General features: G+C 39.4%; 1 protein-coding gene across 2 annotated transcripts in view; it reads right to left on the reverse strand.

Annotated features, from left to right (window-relative positions):
• The window catches only part of Cntnap5 (contactin associated protein family member 5), a 779115-nt gene that overhangs the window by 56943 nt on the left and 698783 nt on the right, over positions 1–23389 (reverse strand). For both annotated transcript variants that reach the window (XM_063258867.1, XM_063258866.1), the window contains one exon: positions 6089–6219. In XM_063258867.1, coding sequence (XP_063114937.1) covers positions 6089–6219 — 131 coding nt within the window. The remainder of the gene's footprint in view (positions 1–6088; positions 6220–23389) is intronic.

The raw sequence follows: 23389 nt of genomic DNA on the forward strand, positions 1-23389 counted from the left end.
TATACCTCATTCCTAGGCAGCGCTCTCCAGCCAACCCACCCCCCCCACCCCGTTATGCATGTTTCTCTGGTCCAGGCCAGCCAGTTTCTTGCAGACCCTCCTCCAGCATCCTCATGGTGCGCTTCCTGCAGAGGTGCCTCATCCTCTGCAAGGTGCTCCTGAAGAACAGGGCCGTGCCCCCACTGCAGGCTCCAGAGCAGCAGGTCTGGAGTAATTCCCTGTTCTCTGCCCACCCTCCTAGCACATCCTAGGGTTCAAGGCAGCCCTCAGGAGGCCGCCAGTGCTGTGGGCGTTTCTCCTCTGACAAAAGTCATGGCAGTGACCTGTGCACACAATGGTATGCTTTGTGACTATTTGGGGACCTAACTATACTTTCCCATGTTGCCACTTATCAAACAACAGGACACAGAGGACAAGATACTAATAGGTACTAGTGCATTGCTTCCAAATCTGTTTCTCTCTAGAGTACTATTAGCTAGGTCTTATGGTTCCTATTATTGTTATTATTATTATTATTATTGTTCTTTTGTATTCATGTATTTTTACTACATTATATGGTAATAGTAACACAAATGGTGAAACTGCAGTCACAGAGTTGGACAACTTGACCCAGGCCACACTACATCACCAAAGTGGTAACCCTTGTCACATGACAGCCCAACACAGGGCATCAGATTTGCTTGCTACATATTTCAGTAACTGGAGACTTTTTAAAAAAATTCCTAAATCTCCACAGTAGATAGTCAATATCCACTTCATGCCAGGGCTGTTTTAAGGACATTTGATCCACCTGCTTCAGATGCTTTATTTAGGTTATAGCTGACCTTTTTCTCCATTTCTTTTGAAGCAGTGTTAGTACATATTTGCAGTACATGAAGTTTATATTCATTTTAGGGATCAGGAGCCAGTGTGTAACATAGCTTGATTCATTTTTTGGTCTCCTCCTTCCCACTACTCTCTTTCCTTTCTTAATTTCCTTTCTTCACTTTATTCTTATGATTATTATCATTACTGTTATGATTGCTGGTGTTAGTATTCTTGTTGTGGTCATTTTTCTATAACTTATGACATACAATCATACATTACATTGGCTGTAGGCACGTGGTCTATGTGAGCGGAGTGACCCATCCAAAGTGTTGTCACTCTTCCTCCCCTCCCATCACTCTCACTCTCCTCCACTTTTTATCTCTTATATCTCTTTTTATGTCTCTCTTTCTCTCTCTTTATATCTCCCTTTTATTATCGACTTTTTGAGGGCTACCATCCTCTTTATCTATGCATATTTTCTGCTAGAAATAGCAGCTGGCAAAGTTTGTTGAGTTCATAAATGAACATCTTGTATTGATTCCCCTTTTGTCTGAGGGACTACAAAGACAGAGTTCATGGTAACACCCAGGATGTCCGTAGTTCCTTCCACAACTTTGGGCACAAGCAGTCTTCGGTGCTGTTGGTCACCACTTCAGTGCCCACAAGTTTGGATGCAGCTCTAGCCCTGGAGAAGCTTTCTTCTGTTTTTGCCAGAGCTCCAGCCTGCCTCCTCCTGTCATCTCTCTGTACCTGCATCTTCCAGCAGGGGGAAGGGAGCCTTCCCTCAGGCTTTTCTGCCTGGGAAGAAGGGGAAATCCAAGGAAGAGCAGTGGCAGGGACCTGGGGAGAGGGGCTGGAGCTGAGATTCCCCATGCTCTGCTCCTCCTCACCCCACAGGCTGCACACCACACAGTCAGCTCTCAGGTGGCTGCCTGGACAGGCACTTGCTGAAGCCCCAAACATGCCAGAGTCCACTGTCCCAGTACATCAGTCACTCTTGTCCTGGGTTTTGCTTTGCCAGAACGTGCTTGATCCTTCACACCTTCACCGGTCAGTAGCAGAGGGAGAGAAGGTAAATGAGGCTAAGTTAACACAGCTTTCAGAAAGGCCAGCATCTGTAAAAGCTGGGAGAGGAAGCTGGGGTGGCTGGCACTGGCCGTGGCCCAGAAAGGGTGCACCTGTGTGCTAGTACAGTTGAGGTGCAAGGTTGCCTGTTTGAAAAACAAAGACCACACACAGAGGGAGAGTGCAATAAAGGGATACACATAGATTGTTTTAAGATTTTGTTGATTATAATATAGGCTAAAAAAATCAATGATGTAGACAGCAAGATGCACATTATTTTATTCCATTCCCATAAAGCCGTTTTACTCTTTGTATTGCTTTTCTCCATAATTAGAATTGTTAAGGTGGTAAGAGGTAACACTATACTTTACACTTTTAGGGTATCCAAAGTCTACAACCTGCCTTAGAAAAGTTTAGTCTATCTCTAGATCTAGAATAGTCTGTGACACTGGCAAGTTATTAAATAGAAGGCAGAAAAACCCAAAGAAGATTGGGGATAAAAATCCTTTTTTTTAGCAAGTCCCACATGTCTGATTTGTTATTGGATTTTTAACAAGCTATGTGCAGTCATATAAGCTCTGTAAGAACGAAGTCTAATTATATTCATCCTTATGTAGACAGGGCAATAGGCCATAGACAGATTATTAGACAGACAGACAGATAGGTAGACAGAAAAATAAATGATAGACAGATAGATGATAGATAGGTACAGACATGTTAGTAGAAAGTAGAATCGAGGCCAGAAAATGAGTCCTTTGTCTTGAAGTCACACAGCACAGGTGACAGAGTATGAATTTGCATCCAAGCATGTCTTCCTGAGTGGATACTTCTCTCAGACTCAGGATCTACATTTTATAAAGGAAGGAACTAAGCAGTCTCTGAAATTATCTACCCTCTCCTTTATATCTCAGTATTATGCTGGTATTTGGTTAACCTGACTCTATCTGGGTACTATTGCCAGAGTATCTTAAAACAGGACACCACATTTTACCTCTATAATTAGTGCACTTGGCACCTGACCAGCAAGTTCCCAAGGCCATTGCAGAGCCCTCTCATGGCTGTAGACCCAGGCTTTAAGATCTGTATATGGCCACAAAGAACAGAGCAGAGGAGGAGTAGAAATTTGAGAGTACGGTTTTCAAGGGACTCTGTCCTCAGTGCCTGTACTCTGGATGATGGAGGACCGCGGTGTCAGCCTTCCCTCTCCTCTCACAGGTGCAGTAGGGCCTGGGACATTGTCCACAGGTATGAGTGGGGCTGGGGATATGTTGATAACCCTCCATTCCCTATTGGATCCGAAGAGCTTATTTTAGGGGAAGGAAAGTGAAAATATCCTGATGGGGTGAGAGGGATCAGGCAGAGGGGGAGACAAGTGTGTCATGTTCCTGTGCCAATGAAAGTTCGAAAACTAAAACCTTTGCCTCTTTTTCTTTTGCTGTCGTAGGCTGATAATAGCATCTGTTCATCTGACAGGTTTGCACTACCAACTATAAGTGAAGGGCAGAAATTCCTCAGATGGAGGAACGAAAATGCATCTTATTTCCCTCTTGGTTTCCTATTTGTAATTGTGATTTTGGAAATGATGACAGGAATGATAAAGCAGTGGGAACGTGTACAAATGGACACAGGAACACTCCCCAGCTGTCCCATTTGGCTTCAGTCAAAACCCACACAAAGGCCTCCCAGTCCCCTTTCCTTGCATCCTGTCATTTGGCTCCAACACATATGTGCTCTGAGGACTTTCTCCATGCTGGTGCCTGGAATGACTGCTCCAAGTAAGCCTGTTCGACTCTGATGACCTGAAAACTACCTGTACTAATGACTGACCATTATTCCAGCCAGTTGAGATAACTAATAGTGACACTAACTTGTCCATACTCCATAGCCAAATGGTTACCAGTGCCACTGCTACTACTCCTATGACTTCTTCCAATCCATCTCTCCACCCTGCACTGGCTGAGGCTCTGTGATCTGCCTGGGCCCCATCACTATGAAACATGTCCTTCTATGTAGCCAGGACAGGGAGGGCGTGGAACTGGAAAATCACAGCGCACTGAGCCCAGACCTAAGGGCTGGTCCTTTCCTTTCCATGCCACAAGTTCAATATTCTAGACACAGTATCTTAAGCTCAGTGGGAGTATATTGTTTAGTTCACAAATATTTGTTGAATGCCTATTATATGTTAGCCAATTCGTGATAAAGAAAGGATTCCTTAAGAATGAAAACAGACAAAACTTCAGGCTGTCATGGACTGACATTCTGGAGGAGGGAGATGGTATCGAAGGTCTGATAAATAGGTAAACCTTATTGGATGTCAGATAGCATCAAAATCTCAGAGAAAAAAAGTAAAGCAGATACAGGTGATGCAGATCATAGGACTAAAGTCAGGCAGAGAAGCTGCAAGATTAGGAGAGGGTTAAGGTTAAATACGCATTGGAGACAGATTCATCTGCACACACATGATATCTAAAAACATGAGCTTAGGGCTGGGGATATAGCTCAGCAGCATCAGTGCCTGCCTGGAAAGCACAAGGTCTTGAGTTGGATTCTCAGTACCAAATAAATAAATAAATACATAAATAACAAAAACAGGAGCTTGAATGAGATGAGCCATGCAAACTTCATTTGCATGGAGGGGCGCAACTACAGATGTGAAGGCATTAAAACATAGCCCCACTGGACTTCAGCGGGAAGCGGTTTGAATCACAAGAGAGATAAGACTGGTCAGCTAACAGAGGCAGAACAAAGCAGCCAAGGGTGTTGTACTGCAAGCAAGCAAGACTAAGTTAAATCCAAGAGCAGGGATCCATTATCACGGTGCTGGTGGCCCCTGGTAGGACACCGAGGGTAGGAACCAGCCTTGACCACAAGCTTTTTGAGGAAACACCACCAGTGCTTAAAAAGCACACATTTTGGTGCCATATGGGAAAGACGTGGTTGGTGTAGATGTAAGGAGAGGGAAGTGCTGTTTGGAAGCCAAGCATATGGACAACATTGCCATGATTTGGGCAACAAAATACTGGAGAAAATGGGACAGTGAATGAAATCTGTATAAAATAGATTTCTTCCCTTGAAATTTCTGTGTTTACTTGTTTGATGTCTTGTTGTTAATGTGTGGAATAATCACTTGTTTCATTCTTTGGGAGCTCTTATAATAGAGTTTTTAAAAAAAGTAGTAACAAGAGAGGGAGAAAGCAGGAGGTCAGGGTATTGCTGGTGAGTGGGCTCTGCGGTCTGAGCCCCTGGCAGGAGGTCAGACCTTAGCTAGGACTCTGAACAATGCAGAGTCAGTGATGGAGAAGAGTGGGCCCAAAAACAGAGGAGTAGGCAGGTGGGCAGTGTGCTGCAGAGAGCATACTTTTTTTTTTATTTAAAGAAATAGAAGACAGGCAGAAATACATATTTTCTTCTTAAGCAACATTTCTTTAAAAAAGAAGAAAACAAAGTCATTTGCTGAATTTGCAGATGGAATCACAATTGCCTTATAGTAGGATCATTTTAAAATTGTCAGGGTGGAAATGAGAGGATGGGTAGAATAAAGTACCGTCAGATGATCGTTAGGCAAATTCAAATGATCTATCCAAGCTTGATACTGAAGGCAAGTGGAAGCCTTACCTATTTCCATTTTGATAAATGCATGTGTGCTTTAGACCTCTGTACAGAGACCACTGAGGTTGCCAGGAACCCAGACCACACGCTTGGACTTAGACAGCTCTGGCTGTGCTTACTTGAAGCCTCTTCCTGAGTCTTCTCCTCTCCCTTCTCCACCTAGCAACTCTTCTGAGAGGTAAGTGTTCATGCTCAGATGTGACCTGTGCCCTGCCCAGGGCTCTGTCTACCTGTGCCTACTTCCCCCACAGGACTGGTGCAGTCTACTGGAAATTCCTACTTTCTTGGATTCAGAGAGAACTGAATGGAGCAGGCACTGAGGTTACCTGCTGCTTCCCAGTCCCAGTTTCTAAAGAAATGCTTGTGATATGGTGTGAGGCTTGAGAATTTGCATCTCTCACAAGACCCCCTGTGATACTGAGGCTCCTGAAGAGAGGAGCATTTCCCATGAGAGTGGCTGTTCTACTTGGTCCAAGACTGAGATCAAATGCCACACACCTCTGCACCCAAGCATTTGGCTGTTCTTTTGGTTTAGGCACAAATGTCAAAAAAGCTTGACTGAGGAGCCAAGGGCATTGAGAGAGTGAAAAGAGGAAAAGTATGGTACCTGAATGGTCAGCTCTCTTCCTTCCCGGTTAATCTGCAAGTGGTGCATCCTTCTGTTGGCGAAGTTCTCCACATCAATGGTGAAAACATGGGTTTGTTCCTTGCTTAACTGATAGCGAACCTGTAAACTTCCTTGAAAGAAAAAAAGTTAAGAATTAGAATGAAGTATAGTGTCTATGAAATGCAGTTATGATCAGATTGTCATTTAGTCTCTTCTGTTTCCTAGAAAGTCATGTCTCAATCCATTCACCATTCAAACTTTCATAATGTATTATGTATGTTCACCAGGATTAGCAGAGAAAATCCTGAATGTAGCTGCAAAGTCTAAATGTGTGTGTGTGAGTGTGTGTGTGTGTGTGTGTGTGTGTGTGTGTGTGTGTGTGTGTTTTGTGTTATCAGAACAAAACCGTAAGTTTGAAAAGTAAAGCAAGATGGGGCTGGGGATTTAGCTCAGCGGCATAAGTGCCTTGCGTTGCAAGCAGGCAGTCGTGAGTTCGATCCCCAGTACCGATTAAAAAAAAAAAAAAAGTAAAGTAAAGCAAGAATTATTTTGCAGTTGGATTGAGAGAGCTTTGATAAGGCACAGTTCAGGTTAGTTTTACTCTCTGTTCAGTTCTCTCTTTCTTCCCGGTCTCCTTCCCTTTCAACTTAAGGAGGAGGATAAGGAGGAAGCAGGAGTGGGGTGTGGGGGACCCTCTTCTGTCCTCACTGTTTGCTATGTGATGCCTCTGATTGCAATGTGGTGTGGTTAGGACACAGTGACCCTATTTAACCCTTTATTGCTCACTGAGACATTCAAGTTACACTAGAAGGCTGTTCACTATCCAGTAGAGGTCAGGAAATCAATTTACTGAGCCTCAATCAGCATTTCTGACAAAATAGAACAGAACTGAAAAGAAAAACTGAGAGTCCCAAGGGACATATTAGGGCCAAGAAGGGTATCTCGTGGGGGGGGGGGAACGGAGTGGGTGAGAGACAAAGAAGGCACCATGCAAAGCAGCGGCTCCACCTGTGGCTCCTGTTTGTGAAGCATGAAAGTGTTGCTGTGTGAGAAAAATCAGTGTGGGAAATAAACCTTCATGATCACGCAGTTTATCTTAGGCCTAATTTTCACCGGACCCTCTCCTAGCACCATTGGCCAGAACAGTTGAGCAACCCATGTGCCCATGCATGTCTTGTCTCCTGTTCTGTGGGGATCATCAGCTCTGGTATTATGGGGTCCCTACATGTAGATGCCAAAACCTCTTTCCCTGGTCATGGGTGGGACAGAATCAAGGGTCAATATCATAAGCTGATGGTCACAGGGAGAAAGATGCAGTTGCTCTGATTTGGCTGACTTTTGTCACTAAGGCAACTCCTGTCCAGGTCCATGAAGTTTCTCATGCTTCAGAAACATCTCTGGCCTTAGCCTACTTTCCCTCCTAGGATGTGCATCCTAGAAAACTAAGGGCCATGCCCGTGACTCATCTCAACTCTCACTCTCTATTTTTCTTTATTTATCCCCTTTCTCATTTCTTTTGAGAATGTTTAAAAATGAGTTGCTTATCATGGAATTTCAGATTATAAAATAATCTGATGCAGAATAGAAAAAAATAGAAAAATTTAGGGGTATGAGGCCAACAAGAATCAACCATAAGATACAGTTTTTTATAGTCAATCCCACTTCTCCTGGATTCTTCTAACACTCAGTATATGCTTTCTTTAATATTTAACTCAGTTCACTAAGATAAGTCAGTGCATGATAAATATGTGTCAGGCATAGTAATTAATAGCTATTTTGGGGATGGGGTTTAGCTCAACGGCATAAGCACCTTCCTTGCAAGCAGGCAGTCATGAGTTCCATCCTTGATACCGACAAGAAAAAAAAAAAAAAACGAAAAGGCCCCCCAAAAAATACCTATTTTGACTCTTTTCCTGTATTACTAGACATACTTCATACTGACATACATATTATTTATATATTCACCAACTTTAGACATTGCTTTAATTTTATACTTTTTACAAACATTGATCACATAACCCAATCTTCTGAGTGTGAATAATCTCAGAGCAGATCCTGTATGTTGCAGTACTCTGAAGTGCTTCTGGTATCCTTATTTATGATAACCTTGCTGATTCCTCTAGAACTTCTAGAGCCATCCAAATCTTTCTACCTTCCTGAAAGCTTTTGTGCAAAGAATGTCTCTCAAAGCACCTCCAAGTTGATAACTGAAATCTTCTGCTAGGGTTTTTCTAAGGGCCTAAGAGGAGAACACACATTTCAAGACTCATAAAAAAATAGTAATTTCGACATCACAAAAGAGTACTGTGAGGTACTGGGGTGAAATGAAGAAAGGCCTGGGACCAGAGTGCGGGACTCGTTAAACATCTTCCCTTCCCCTTCTCCAGCTAGTGTCAGGGAGCTGAGAAGCATTTGCACCTGTTTGGCCTACACTCTGAGATTTTAGCCTCTGGCCTAGGACTTCAATGTCCAGAGATGCTCCCCTGTCCTCAGGCCTACTCTGCCTCCTCCATTTGCTTTAATCACGCACTTCATCTCCACCTTGGAGTTTCCATCCCCACTCCTACCACGGGTGGGTGCAATGGTAAACATCAAAAGTTTACATTCCGGCAGACTGAAATCTAACAAAGAGAAGTGCAGTCTACATGTACAATAGCACAAACAAAAGATTAGCTATCCTGATCAGGAATGTATTAGGATTTCTTTAACACAATGTAATTCATTTTTCTCCTACCTAGATTCATTTTTTTTCTGTTAGTATATATTAACATCTATCTCAACATTATAAAGGGCAGAAATGCTTTGTGCATGCGTAAGAATACAGCTAAGACATTCAAGTAAAACTGACTCAGGCTCCCTTTCGCAAAAAGTGCATCATAGCTGGACGTTCTGTAATACTGCTAAAAATGCAAAATGGAAAAGTCCAACTAATATAGATAAACACTGCAAGATAAGACTTAAGGTAAAGACACTTTGCCATCAGTTGTCCAAGGATATCATTTTCTGCTTGTTTTGTCTTCTCAGACTGTTTGGTGTCCTTACACTTACTTTGCTTTTCACAGTGGTCTGAACATTACGATTTTAGCACACATTTGGTTATGTGACTCCAATACTTACACGATCCCAAGTCGTCCTTATTCTATGTGAAAAAGTCTAACTTTTTAATTTGATGTTTCAGGCCTTTTTCTTGACTTTTCAACTTTATTCCATATATATCGATCATATCTTAATTTTACCTCAACACTCAACATCCCCTGAGAAATGTTTCTCCTTGCTTCTTTTTATTAGTGTGTTTGTTTTGTTTTATTTTCGTCTCTACTGAATACGGCTCCTCTTTTCTATGTGCCTGGCAAACTTCTCCTCATTAAGACTTGGTTCCTGCAGCCCGGTTCTGCACTTGGCCTTAAGATTCAGATCAACTTTACTTTCATCTCAAAGGTGCTCATTTTCAATACAAATCTCAATTTATTATGATGCTTTTGACTTTTGTTTCCTCTTGGATTTGGGCTCCCCAGGAGGAACAGTTCCTTATTTGTCTTGTGTCTTCAGGGATTAGCATGTACCTTGCTATTGAAGGGTCCCAGAAGACATTGCTTAAATAATGTAGTAATCTGGAGAGTGTATCACCAATACCTCTAAACAATAAATTAACATTTACTCAAAATCTCCAATGCATAGGATACTACAGAAACCACAGATTGTAATTTTAACTTCAAAATCTTACAGTTTTGTTAGAAACTAAAGAAAGAAACATATTTGACATTATCATGTGTTTACCATGAAAGAGGTACTTAATTTGTACAAAATATATGTCTTCATTAAATCCTCAGAATTTCAGAGTTGAAACATTCCTAAAGTAAAAATGTAGTGATGACATTTAAAAATGTAGTGCAACTCAAACCCAAACATACAAAGTATTAAAATGTGTGAGATGTGTGCTCTTTTCACTGTACCATGCTGACCCCAGAGGGATGAAATAATGAGTGGATGAAAAGAGAAATAATTGGTTGGACATAAGGAAATGTGAGTGCTTTTATACAAAATACAGAATACATATCTACTGAATTTAAAAACAAAAATTGTTAGAAGGGTTAAGGCAAACAGAGTTTCACAAAGGAAGACGTTTGTTCAACAAAGGTAGAACTTAGCTAAGGAAAAACAAACATATATACCCATTGAGCCAGAGTTATGTGGCTGATTTTCACTATGCTGGGCCAGTAGAATTACAGACCAGGAGAACTGTAAGAAGCCTAGAGAACATCTACGCAACCAACCTCTTCGTTTGGAAAAACAGAGAAACTATGAGCCGCAACTTGGAAGAGGGTGTTAAAAACAGCAGCCAAGTCCAAAGTCCTACCCTAGAATACCAAAGAACGTGGATTCATTCCTTTAAGGGAATTCCATACAGAGAGTTAAGCGCAGGTGTGGCTGGACTGGTTTATACAAAGTGACACTTTCAGGATGTTAGCCGTGTTGCCATGATGTGCTTATGAGACTAGAGAGAAAAACAGGAGGTATTGTGGTCTCCATGAAATTACAACACTGGAAAAAGCTAACAAAGGTATTGAACCATCCATTCTTGTAGAGTAAATGTCCTTTTCACATTTCCTCTGAGAGGGAACTGCAGTTTCATGATTTTCCATTTCTTTGAAAGACGAGATTTTCTCCATTCCGTTTTGTACCTGTTCATGTCTACCCCAGACTTATGCAGCTTTCCACAAACTCTTTTGATCTTAGCAACCAGACTTCCTCTCCAACCGCCTCTTCTTCTGATTTCACCATTTCACTAACAGCCCTGTCATCCACTGACTGTGCATGCCATGCATGTTTCTTGACTCTCATTTCCATCACTGAAACTCTCACATGCACATCCCACATTCAAGTTCTCTCTAAATAAATCCTACATTTCTTCATTTCTTGCTAGCTCCAACAGTACATCCTACTACTGTCCATCTCTATTCTCACCTGGACTATTGCAGTACATTTAATTTCTCCTCCTGAGCTCCAGCCTTATCTACCTACTCCTCTACATCCATGTGTTTCTATAAGCAGTCAAAAGAAGCACTTATACTGTGTGAATCAAGTACCACAGCTTAAAATATTTCAGTGGCTTTCCAATGCACTTGGAGTAAAATCCAAATTTTGATGTGGTTGTAATATCCTGGTAAGCTTCCTCTGTTATTCTTTGCACAACTACTATTAAACTTTATATTCCTTTGGCATGCCATGTCAGTCTTACCTCAGGATTGTTACATCTGCTATCTTCTCTACCCATAATGCTTGTTTTATTGATTGCTGCTACAAAACCCCTCTTCATTCATGTCTTAATCCAATGCTCGCTTTATCTATACTCCTTTTTTTCAAACTCTTGGTCATGAGTGATTGACACATTGTGGGAACAATATCAAACTTAAGCATTTGCTATTACTAGTAATTGCAGCCCTCCCATAATCTTAATTATAAGCATCTCATTCTTTAACTATCACCTTCTTCTTTTATCTCTTTTCCAATGTCCAGTATCTTCCCATGACTAATGTAAGGCTAATCTTACATTACCCAGTGATTCTGAACACTTTCCTGGCCTCTTTTTTCTCCTAACCTAAATTAAATTACCCAACCCACTGTCATTAGAGAAGGTGTCTCATACACTTTATCTAATCCCTTGTTTAGTTCTGGAGTTAATGTATACATTTGTTTTGCAAGACTATAATTAATCATTCTACCTCTGCCTAGGTTAGCTGACAGAATTTAAAACAAAACATATGAGCTACTCATGGGTTATTTTAAATCTCTAACTATCAACTACAAATGAGTTATGCTATATTCTCTGAATCTGACCATATTTCCTATGTCTATTCAACTACTGGCTCAGACAACAACTTAAGAAAGTCTCTCTTCTTTCTCTGAAATCAGGACTGTCTTCTCTGTCCTTTCTCTCAGCTGGTGGTCTTGCCTACTGCTTATCTAATGGAACTTCCCAATCACAAAAGACTTCCACAAACTCCTGCCACCATATTGACCAGTCCCCAAGTTAATCTGTCAGTTTCTGAACTTTAGTATGAACTACCCATGCTCTTCCTTATGGCCAACTATGGTATACTTCTCACTCACTGAAATACATCACTTAAGTAACAACCACTATACCCCCCTCTTTACAATTTGTTTTTATTAAATTATCTCCATTACTTCATTGTTGTTAGCATTTTTCCTATATTAAAAAAGGAAACCGTGCAACTTTCTTTAATTTAGTAGTTGTCACAATGCTTTCTTCTGGCTTACAATAAAACCCCTGAGGCAACATCTAACGTTTCTTGTCTCTAATTCCTGTTTCCTGTTTATTCCTAAACTCACTGCTATTATATTACATTTCTAAGTCCCAACTAAAAGTTCCATTGGCAAAGTCTTCAATGGCCTGCCTGTTGGAAGTCCATTTTAGGCTCACAATTCATATTCTTGTCTCTTTAGCACCAACACAGTCACTCTCTTCCTAACAAAACTCTCTATGGAACTTCCAGACTGATTTTCCCTCCTAATGTTCTTCCTACTTCATTGACCACTCCTTCTCCCTTTCCATTGATAGGTTCTCTGTTTCTCCTCCCTCGTAATAAAGTCACAGGACAGTCTGCAAACATCTGACCTCTATCCACACAATCTCATCCAGTGTTAAGCTTCCATATGTTTCTTTAGTTTCCTAGTGTCAATATTTAACTAATAACATAATTCCGGATTCTCAAAGTTTAAAATCAAAGTATCAGCAGGTCTACACTTTCTTTAAAGCCCTAGGAGAGAATTCTTGCTTACTTTTCTCCCAGTTTCTGGTAACTTTTGACAATCCTTGACCTTCCTTTGCATGTAAGCTGCATTGCTCCCACCCCGTCTCTGTCATTTTGTCATAGGACCTTCTTTTCCCTGTTTGTACCTGTGCTCATTTGTGTGTCTGTATTCATATCTGCTTGCACTGACAAAACTCCACTCCTTGGACTCAGGGCCCATAGTAATCTAGCACACCTTAATTGGATCTGTTAATACTCTGTTTCCAAATAAAGCCACATTCTGAGTTCTGGATGATGTGAATTTTAGAAGAGGGGAGCAAAATTAGCTGTTATTATTAAAATAAGTACCACTGATTACTTATTTTGTATGTTTTTTCATATACTTGACCACATAACTCTCAAAAATATGACGTACACATTATGATTTTATGTTAATTTTATGTATGTTGGAAATTTAGTTTTCTCTAACCGGGTTGGGCAGCTAAACATCAGCCAGTGATCTGCTTTCTGATTTGATTATAATTTATATTTCCCTGAAATCCTTCCTTATCACCAATCATACACAAATAACGCATTTTTAAAAATGCATTGACATAAAGACATATCATAATTCTACTTAGATTTCACAAACAGAGAAAATAAAATGGAAAAACCCATTTATCTTCATTCTGAAGCCAAACTTCATTGCCCAAGTCTTGTCTTCATATTGCTGCATATACAAACTACATGTTAAATGTCGTAAGACATTAATGAAATAAATTATGAATGACACAGATAAATGGAAAAATACAATAGGTTTTTGGATTGAAAGAACTGTTAAAATGTCCACATTAAAGGTAAATAGAATATCAGAATTCCAGTGGCATATTAATGGGATTTTAGAATTCCTAAAATTCATTTTTAAGCGCAAAAGATCCCGTAGAGTGAAAGCAATTTTGAAAAAGAAGGACAAAGCTGAAGGCAGCAAATACAGGGGGCTATAAATGATCTTGCAAGGTAAAAGCAATAAAAAACAACAAAGTACTGGCATACAAATGGGCACCTAGAACAATGCAATGGAAGAGAAAGCTCAGGAAAAAGCTAACATATGTTGAGCCAAATAATCTTTGACACTGACTGTGAGACCATATAAAGGGAACGTGACAGTGACCTTACTGTTGTTGGGGAAGTCAGATATCCCTAGGCAAAAGAACAAAATTTAATCAATTTTTATACCACATACAAAATTAACTTCAAATGTACTAAAGTCTTCAATGTCTGATTTAATGCTCTAAAACTTTGAGATTAAAATATGAAAGAATCACTAGTTAACACTGATCCTGGTAATGATTTTTTTGAAAATGACAACAACCATTCAGACAACAAAAGCAAAAACAAATAAATAGCACTGCATTAAATTAAAAAGCCTCCAGATAGCAAAGAAAATAATCAACAAAATGTAAACATGACCTGTGGAATGGGAAAGAAAGTTTCGTAAATGATATGCATGGCAAGGGTACCTACTCAAAATATATAAACAGCTCACACAATTCAATAGCCAAAAAGTATATAGTCTGATTGAAAAATGGACAAAGGAACTGAATGGACATTTTTCCAAGAAGACAGACTAATGACCAAAAGGATAAAAGAAATCAGAAGAATATAAATCATAACCACAATAAGCCATCACCACTTTCTGGTTATTAGGACAGCCATTACCAAAATGACAAAAGGTCACAAATGTCCACAAAAGTGTGGAGAAAAAACATGTCTTATATACAGCCAGTGGGAATATTGATTGGAACAACAGTCACAGAAAACAATGATTGCTAAAATGATTCAAAGTGGAACTGCTATAGGATCGAGTAATCTCACTTCTGAATATATACATATCTAATGGAAATGAAGCCAGTATCTGCATCCTCATGCTCATTTCAGCCCAATTACATAGCCTGAATATGGAGAAAACACATTGGGAGATGAATAAAGAAAATGTGGTACATGTGAAAAGTAGAAAAATTAAATATTCCTATTTGTAAAGCTAGGGATCATGGGGGGGGGTTATGCTATGTGTAAAAGCCAGACACAAAAAGACAACACAAAATCTCACATATAAATGGAACTGCAAATTGTAGGACTCAGGAGAGATTAGAAGGGTTATTACTGGTGAATGATGGTAGAAAAAACAAGCAGGTACTCGTCAAAGGGTAAAAACTTCAGTTATAAGATTAAAAAGTATTGGCACTCTAATATATTGCATGGAATGTGATGAATGTTCTAATTAACTTATGTGTATTAACTGTTATATAAATATACATGAGTACATATATGAACTATATCTTGTATTCCTTTAGTATATTCGACTTTATCAACTTATTTTTTAAAGGCAAGTAGATGATTCCAATTAAAAAATTCTAATTATCTGTAAGCTTCTTGGCAAAGAAGCACTTTATGCTTAAAAAATTGCTTTAAAAAGGTCACTTTCCCTAGCAAAGGTAAACAATAAAGTTATTCTCCATAGTTTCTACCTTGATCAAGGTAAAAAGAAAAGAATCAGCACATATTCACAGTTACTAGGGAAACTCTAGCGAATCACTAACTGCAGCCTGCTAAGCATTCCCTTATCCACTCAGCTGTGATGGTTTTCTAGGGTTCAATTCATTCCTTATTCAAAAACAACCTTGAATACTCTCAGAGGAAGTAATAAAGAAGTACCAAATCCTCCAGCCTTTTTCAGTAGATGGGCTCTGGTTTACTTTGTTCAGCCTTATTCTAAGCACTTTAATAAGGAACAATTATCTTCTTCTATTTCAGTGCTTCTGTTTACATTAGCACAAAATATCCCACAACCTGCCTTACCTTTAATTCAAAATACATTTGCATAGAAAAAGAGTCCCATTACTGCAAATGAATGTAGACCAATTACCACTCTTCCTGGCTCTCTGTTCTGACCCATTTCCCTACTGCATATTTTATGGAATAGAGCTGTCTTTCAATGAAATAAAAATACATTGAATTATGAAATTGGGAGTTTCTTTAATTTACATTTTTTAGTTGACAGGTATGAATGAGTCTAAACACGTTCTTTGGGTATTCAGAGAATATCTCTGAATTCAGTGTTCACAGCCTGAGCAAAAAGTACAGCCCACAAAACTCCACGGGAGAGAGGAGCTGAAACTTTATGTGCTAAGATTTCATGGAGTTGCTAAAGATATGTTTTCCTTTCTTCTGAGACCCAATTACAGTGCACTTAAATTTTAAAAACTCTCTCTGTCTCTCTTATTTGTATATGATTTATGGGGTTGGAAAGCAATAGTCATTAGGACACAGTAATTAGTCTTAAAGTACTCAAGATGAGGCAGCTTTATGTTCACTTTTATGATCCAATTGCTTTTGAACAGAGACGCTTTTGATCATTACATTTAAAACTTTAAAATATTTGAAACTAATGCTCGTCTGGTGTTAACATTCTTTTAAAATGTTGATGCTGACAATAGAAAGTGACATAAATTTACAGAGACACGGAGGTCATGTTCTCAGTTACCCTGTGGTTGGCTGACCTACTGAGAGCCCTTACATCTCCCTCAAGAGAAACACACATGCCTTCTTCATCTGGCCCTACATGGTGGAGCTGGAGCAGACCCTCCTCACCTTGTAACCCACAGTCTGATGCCTGGACAGTATCTCCAGGCTTCATCTCTGTCTGGTAACCGTACTTCTGCAGTCCTCTGCTGGAGTTCAGCAATCCACATTCTGACAAGCTGCATTAGTTCTCCTCAACTACTCCTTGCTCAGACTAGATGCTACCTAACTATCTGACTAAAGGATGAATACATTTCAGAAAGCCCGTGTATGGGAGGAAAACTAATGTCCCATTTTGACCACATCAGATATATTAGTTCACTTAAGGATGTGTTTATCTCGACGGAAAAATAAAATAAGTACATGTGGGTTTTCCTGATGCTTAGCACAGATGTCCGGAGCTCTCACAGCAACACCTCATAATTGACAATGCACCGTAGTTCCGAGAAAAGAAAAGCGGTTAATGTGGAGAGTGTCTACAGGAAGTTTAAGTCACCACATGCTGGCTTGGGTAAGATGCTGAAGAGCTTGACAAACTGTGAGAGCTTGATTTTATACAAGAAGCGTTTCAAGAACTGGTGAAGGTCCTAATGGAAAGGGAATTCTAAGATGTATTTTAGAAAAAATATATCTTAGAAAAAGAAACACCTCAGGCCCCAAGGAAAAAGTTCTGAGGTGTTAAGGATGGGAGATGGTAACCAGCTTGGGAGTCAGAGGCAGAGACAGAGTCAGGCAAGACTGAGGGAGAGAAAAAGCTTGTGCCAGATAGAATTTTGTGTAGTTGTTCACAGGAAAACACAGAAGAGGATCACAATATAGGGTTAGTTCTAGGGCAATCCATCTGTATTCTGTGTTCTAATCTTCTTTTTCATTTTCTATAGTGAGCCAGATCTTTCCCAGCCCCTTACACACCCACCTCCTTCCCAGCAGAACACCTGCATAAGCCATATCCCCTGGGGCCAGTTGCACCCAGCTGAGCTAAGCCACCTTGCTTGGGATCTCTTTGCAAATATCTCCTTCAGGGAAGGATTCTTTGCCCATTTCCCCAACCTGCTATCCTGATATGAGCTCACATAGTATTCATAAGATGATAAAGTACCCTGAATTTTCTCATGTGATGCTTGTCACAGTTTGTCATTATATTTCTACATGTGTTGAAATTGTATTAATATTATTAGCCTAACCGAATGTGACTCAGCCCCTGGGAAGACAATTTCTGTCAGCTACCCTCAATTCTGAATTTTAAGTGTTCATCAAAGGGCTGGAGATGGAGCAGAGTGCAAAGGACCTGGTTCATTCTCTAGTGCTGCACACAAAAATGTAAGGTGTGTGGGACATGGTGGTTAATAAATTTCAATCTAATGAAGGAAAGAAGGAAGCAATACAAACAGATGTAAATAAAACAATGTAGAAAGAAAAAAGTTTTTATAAAGGAACAAAACAAGTTGAGTGACTAAATTTTATTCTGAATACAATTAAATATGGCAAACAGTGAGCAATCTGGGATTGGAATTAGGGAAAGAGATACTGAAAATGTCTTAAGAACCAGTCATGAACCAGGAGGCTCTGCAAATCAATCTAAGACCTGTCCAGTCATCTTGAATAGAACACTTCTTGATAGAGAGTTAGAATATCACCTGCAAGTTAGTTCTTCACAGCTGCCCATCCAAAGCTGGATAATAATAAATAGAAAATACAAATTATGTTTTTTCATAAGACACATCAAACACCTTTTAATGCCAGCTCCATGACATGATGGCCCCCTAAATCTTGAGCCTTTATACTCATCAAATATTTCATGTGAGAAAGGCAGAATTGTGGTTTCACATCAATGTGTCTGGGTTGCATTCATTCCAGTGCTTGAAGATCCTACTCAGGGTACTCTAGACAAATCAAAGAAACATCAGATGTCTTGCCCCTTCATGCAAAATGAATACAATTATACTGTCTACATAAAATTGTGATGTTAATGCTGTATTAAGTATTTTAAGAGTGACTGGAATATACACCCCTAAATGTTAACTAGGATGACAATTATGATTCTAATTATTTTATTTATGTGCTTCAAGGCAATATGTACAGGAATTGCATAAGGAGTAGGATGAAGAGCTCGTAATCATTATCAAGCTGAAGTTGGCCTCAGCTTGCTCCTCTGTGCCATTATTTTTGTCACCATTAGAACAACTTTAAAAAGAGCTCTATTAATACAGCACCATGTTTAAGAGCTCCATTTGCACAACAGGAAATTGGAAAGAAGCTCCAGTGGTGCTGAACACTGAAACAGCTGCCTGGAGAGCTACCCTCGTTACCAATTGATAGCAGTTGAATGTGTACAATTTTGGAGGATAGGCAGCAGCCTAGGAGAATTCTCCAAGTCTTAATCCTCATTTTAAATTCATATTTCTGCCCAGTAAAAGGCCATTTTGGAACAGATGAGTTCTTGGGAGTAACAAGTTTATATAGAAAAGAACCAGGGGTTCCAAATATTGTTTGCAAACAAAATTAAAAAGTTCAAAATAACTCTCCATTCCTTTGTCTTGGTGAGAAAGGAGCAGAAATCAGAGCAACAGAGAACCATCTGATTTGCATGCATTCCACCCTGAGAACTCCTTATAGAAGGAAAAACATGAATGATTTCAGCCAAAGTTGGGAATCAGTCTCTAAGGTATTTCAAAGCCAGTTAATTAACTGAATTTTGAAACTGTAGCTCAAATTTTGAATACCACTCTTCTATTGTTGATTTTATGAAAATATTTAAGGGCTCAATGTTAATAAAGTGCCATGATTTTCCTTCTAAAACCACTAGATGTCACCTACCTGGTTTTAAAATCTCAAGTAAATTTTAAATTGCCTACCATCTTCAGCTTTTACTTTGGTAAAACCTGCCCAGTTATAGCACATAATTCCCCCTTCAGGGAAGAAGAGGTGTGTTTAAGTTTGCCCTTGAGTGCCGAGGGCATTGTTACTATTACAACGCTGAGAGAGGAATAAACTTAAGTCCTTAGAGATGGTTGTTTTAGAAATCAAAGGTATTATTTATTGTTTGCAATTTATATTTGCAAATTGCTGTGAGCTCTCTGGGGGAAAGCTGGAATACAAACATGCACTATGTGTATAATTAATAACTTTTCAGTGGGGATTATGGCCTCTCTGGGTAAGAGCATATTTATTCTTTGACACTCTTGCAAGATAGTTAAATGATTTCAAAACAATGCACGGTGTATTCCCTCTGAGTGCATGGAAAATTCATTTGTAGAAGGTGCAAGAACATGCTTGGAAGCTATCACAGACTAAACCTGGTAACATATTATCAGGCCCGGAGGTCATAGTCCCTCTTCTGGTGAGCTGAGAGTGAGTTCATTCTGCCTACCTGAGGACATGCAGCACAAAGTACCTGAAGTACACCAGGAATCCAGTCCTAGCGAATCATGCACCAAAACAGTACACCAAGTCACTACACCCAGTTCTCCTCAAATAAGATATTCTACAAGCTGTATATATTTGACCCAACAGGGAGGTATTCTGGAAATCTGCAAGGGACTGTGCTATCTATAGCAAGAACATATTAAGAGGCTGATTTTATTTTTAACTAACATAATTTTGATATCTTTCCTAACCAGTTTTAATAGTAATAGACAATGGTATTTGTGTGGAGCTTTACAAAGTCCCTTGCAAATTATTCCTTAACTCCAGAATTTTCCATAAGCATTCTATGGTAAATAACTTTTGTAGGTAGCTGTTTAGCTGCACTTCCCTTGTAGTCATCCCCTGGAAAATGTTGTCTGTTCCCTGCCTTCTTGTTGTTCTCCTTTCTGACTTTTCTGTCGTTAAGCCCTGTTCTTGCTCACCACTGACTGCACAATGAAGTTTCTGATTCTTACCATGGTTACCAACCTCAGTTCCAACATGCCTTTTTTCTCTTTATGTTTCCTACAGTATACAGTCTGCAGTCTACAGTATTATGTTTGCAATGATCCTTATGTCCCCTTATTAATTTGTACTCTTGGGCACTTGTGAGGTCATTCAAGAGAAATAATTAGGCTTTCTTAACTGCATGAACACTACAAGTCATCTAAGCTCCTGGCTTCACAGCTACAAAATGAGGATATTAATGTCTGCTTCACAGATACTTTGTTAGCTTTTGATAAATATACTGTGAGGCTCCAAGCTTGGAACAGTATATCACAGATACTCAATTAATAGCGATTTTCTGAAGCCTGATGTATCGTACTGTATCTAGGGACCTGGTAATACTAAATGCTACATCAGGTTTGGGTTTTATATCAGACATCGTTAATGCCACATGATTCATTGGGCACAGATCTGGATGTAGCACCCTGGAGGACACTCATCCCCAAGTGAGCTCTTCTGAATTCCAGGGGCTTAGCAAAGTGGTGTTACCAAAGATCATTGCAAGCTTTTCAACAAGCCTGCCAATTTCTCAATGTATACCGAAGGCCAAACTATTGTACATACACTTAGACCTAATAATTTCCCATCTAGGAATTTAGCCAAGGAAATAATTAAGGTGTCAAAAGCTGTGAATAATACATGGTAACATTTAGACTAACAGGAAAAATTAAAATCAATCTAAATATTTAACAATAAGGGAAATAGAAATAATCAAATAAAGTTATCTGTCATTACATAGACATATAGAAAGATAATATTATGGCTACAACATAATATAAACTGACAGTAATTCTAAAATAATGGGTGCAGTTTGATTATGTCTGTATTCAGTTCTCCATATGCATATATAGACAGGCAAACACCACCATTGATTATAATCTCTGTTTTAAGCACTGCAGTGAGTGGCTTACCTGTTTTGTGATATTTAATCCTCACGATAACTCTTGAAAATGAGTACTGTTTTTATTTTGTAAATGAGAAAAATAGGCATCAAGTGTCTTATGCCTTGATCAAGGTCCAAAGCCGTTGGAGGAAATATGATCTAGTACTTCCTACTATTTCCTCTCAGCTCTGTTAATAAATATGTAGCTATAGCACGAAGTCTAAAACCTAACTTTCAGCCTATCGATCCTGGTGGTGTGATGATGGTGATTTGTCATTTCTCCTTTCTGGATCTATTTATTTCTATTAACTTCTCTCCATTGAGGGTATGAGTCATGAGCTATTTTAAAGCTCTCTCTGAAGCAGGTAACCCCAAGGAAGGTGGGGGACTGCACCTGCTGATGTGGAGGTGGCAGCATCCATGCCATACATAGTACATGTGGATGTGACTCTTCACAGAAGCTTTGGCATGATTCAGGGTGGTCCTCAGTCCTGTTACTTACAGATCCTGCCATGCCAGCTGTTGCTTCCACTGTCATTCAACAAGAAATACCTTCTGGCAGTGTGCACAAGCCTTCTGCTGCCACGTCTCCCCTTTATGGCCTGGATATTTAAGCATGAACTACCTTTCTTTGTGTGAAACAGCTGGCTGGGAAGCCTGTGCCTTAATTAGCTGTTTCTGCCTGGGGATCTGCGCTCAGTAAATCCACTCTTCAGAAAAGTACAGCTGGTGAGATGAAACAACAGAGCCAATTGGGTAAAAATTGGTTTTTAAAGGAGACATAGTTGATGAATTTGAGACAGGGGGAAGAGTTGCTGTCTTACTGACGCTGTATATCTGGATCTACACTGAACCACTTCAAGCTGGAGTCTATGCCATAGTGCTCAAGAACACAGCTTTGAGATCAAGGTACCTGGTACAGAGTATCTTGGATCTGCCACGGTGCCTCTATATAAACTTCCATTTCATTATTTGTGATTTGGGATGCTACTGATAGCATCAACCACATCATAGTGCACATGGAGCCTGACATATAATAAGTACAGAAGGATTTGCTCCTTTATAGATAAATTTTATCTCTTATACTAAGGTGCAAGACACAGCAAATCCTTAAAAATTATTCCAAATCACATATTTATATAATATTTATAGAGAAACAATGCCTTAGGAAAATTCAACCCCACAAATATTGCTGACAAAGGACTAAGAAAGGAATTTAAAACTTTATTTTTAACTAAAACACAAAAACAGACTTATAAAAGCAAAATTGTACAAAATAATGGAGAACCATATGATGTTTTGCTACATGAATATATTGCACAATGTTTAAATCAGATTAAACTTATCATCTCAAATATTTATCATTTCTTTATGGTGAAAAATTTCAAAGTCTTTTCTTCTAGCTCTTTAAAAAGCACAGTGCTTTATCTTGCCTGTCATGATACTCTGTTTTATTGCACCATAGAACTTGCTCCTGTGAAACTTGGAGCCAGTAACCATGGACCATATTTCCCCTCTCTCCTTTGCTCCTGTTGTCCCCAGCCTCTGATAACCACTATTCCACTCACAAGTTCTCATGAGCCAGTTTTTAGATTTCACCTAGTATGGGTGAGATCACGTGCTAATTGTGTTTCTGTGCCTGATTTCCTTCGATGACCATATACAAGTGAAAACTATTGAACAGATATTCACCATGTTCTTTGTTATTCACACTACAGTGCTTTAAAAAAAATAAGTAGATATTGGGAAACTTTATGGCTATTGTCTCTGGGAGATTATACAACCTCTGCAAAGTTATAGCTCTGGTTGGCTCAGGTAAGAAATGACACTGAACTCTTAGCATCTGGACCACTCTTGGTAAGACTCATAGGATAAGTAACTAGGGCTGACTTGAAAACAGACAAAATTAGATGGACCAGGTTAAAGAATGCTCTCTCGACCTGAAGGGCCTAGAAGTGAGATATCTAGCAGCAATAGAGCAGGAGTAAAAGTACAGAGCACAGACCAGAGAACTCAGCTGTCTTAAGGATGACTCCATTATGCAGCATAAAACAGGCATTCATATTCCTTAGACTGACATAGAGCCGCTTATGAAGCAATGCATCACTTTAGTTAGTGATTGCAATAAAAAGGAAAATGTATCCAATAAGACAAATACTGAAATAGAGATAT

The sequence above is a fragment of the Cavia porcellus genome, unplaced genomic scaffold, assembly GCF_034190915.1.
Source record: "Cavia porcellus strain 051 isolate PalLab524CR breed Dunkin Hartley unplaced genomic scaffold, mCavPor4.1 scaffold_12, whole genome shotgun sequence".
NCBI lineage: Eukaryota > Metazoa > Chordata > Mammalia > Rodentia > Caviidae > Cavia > Cavia porcellus.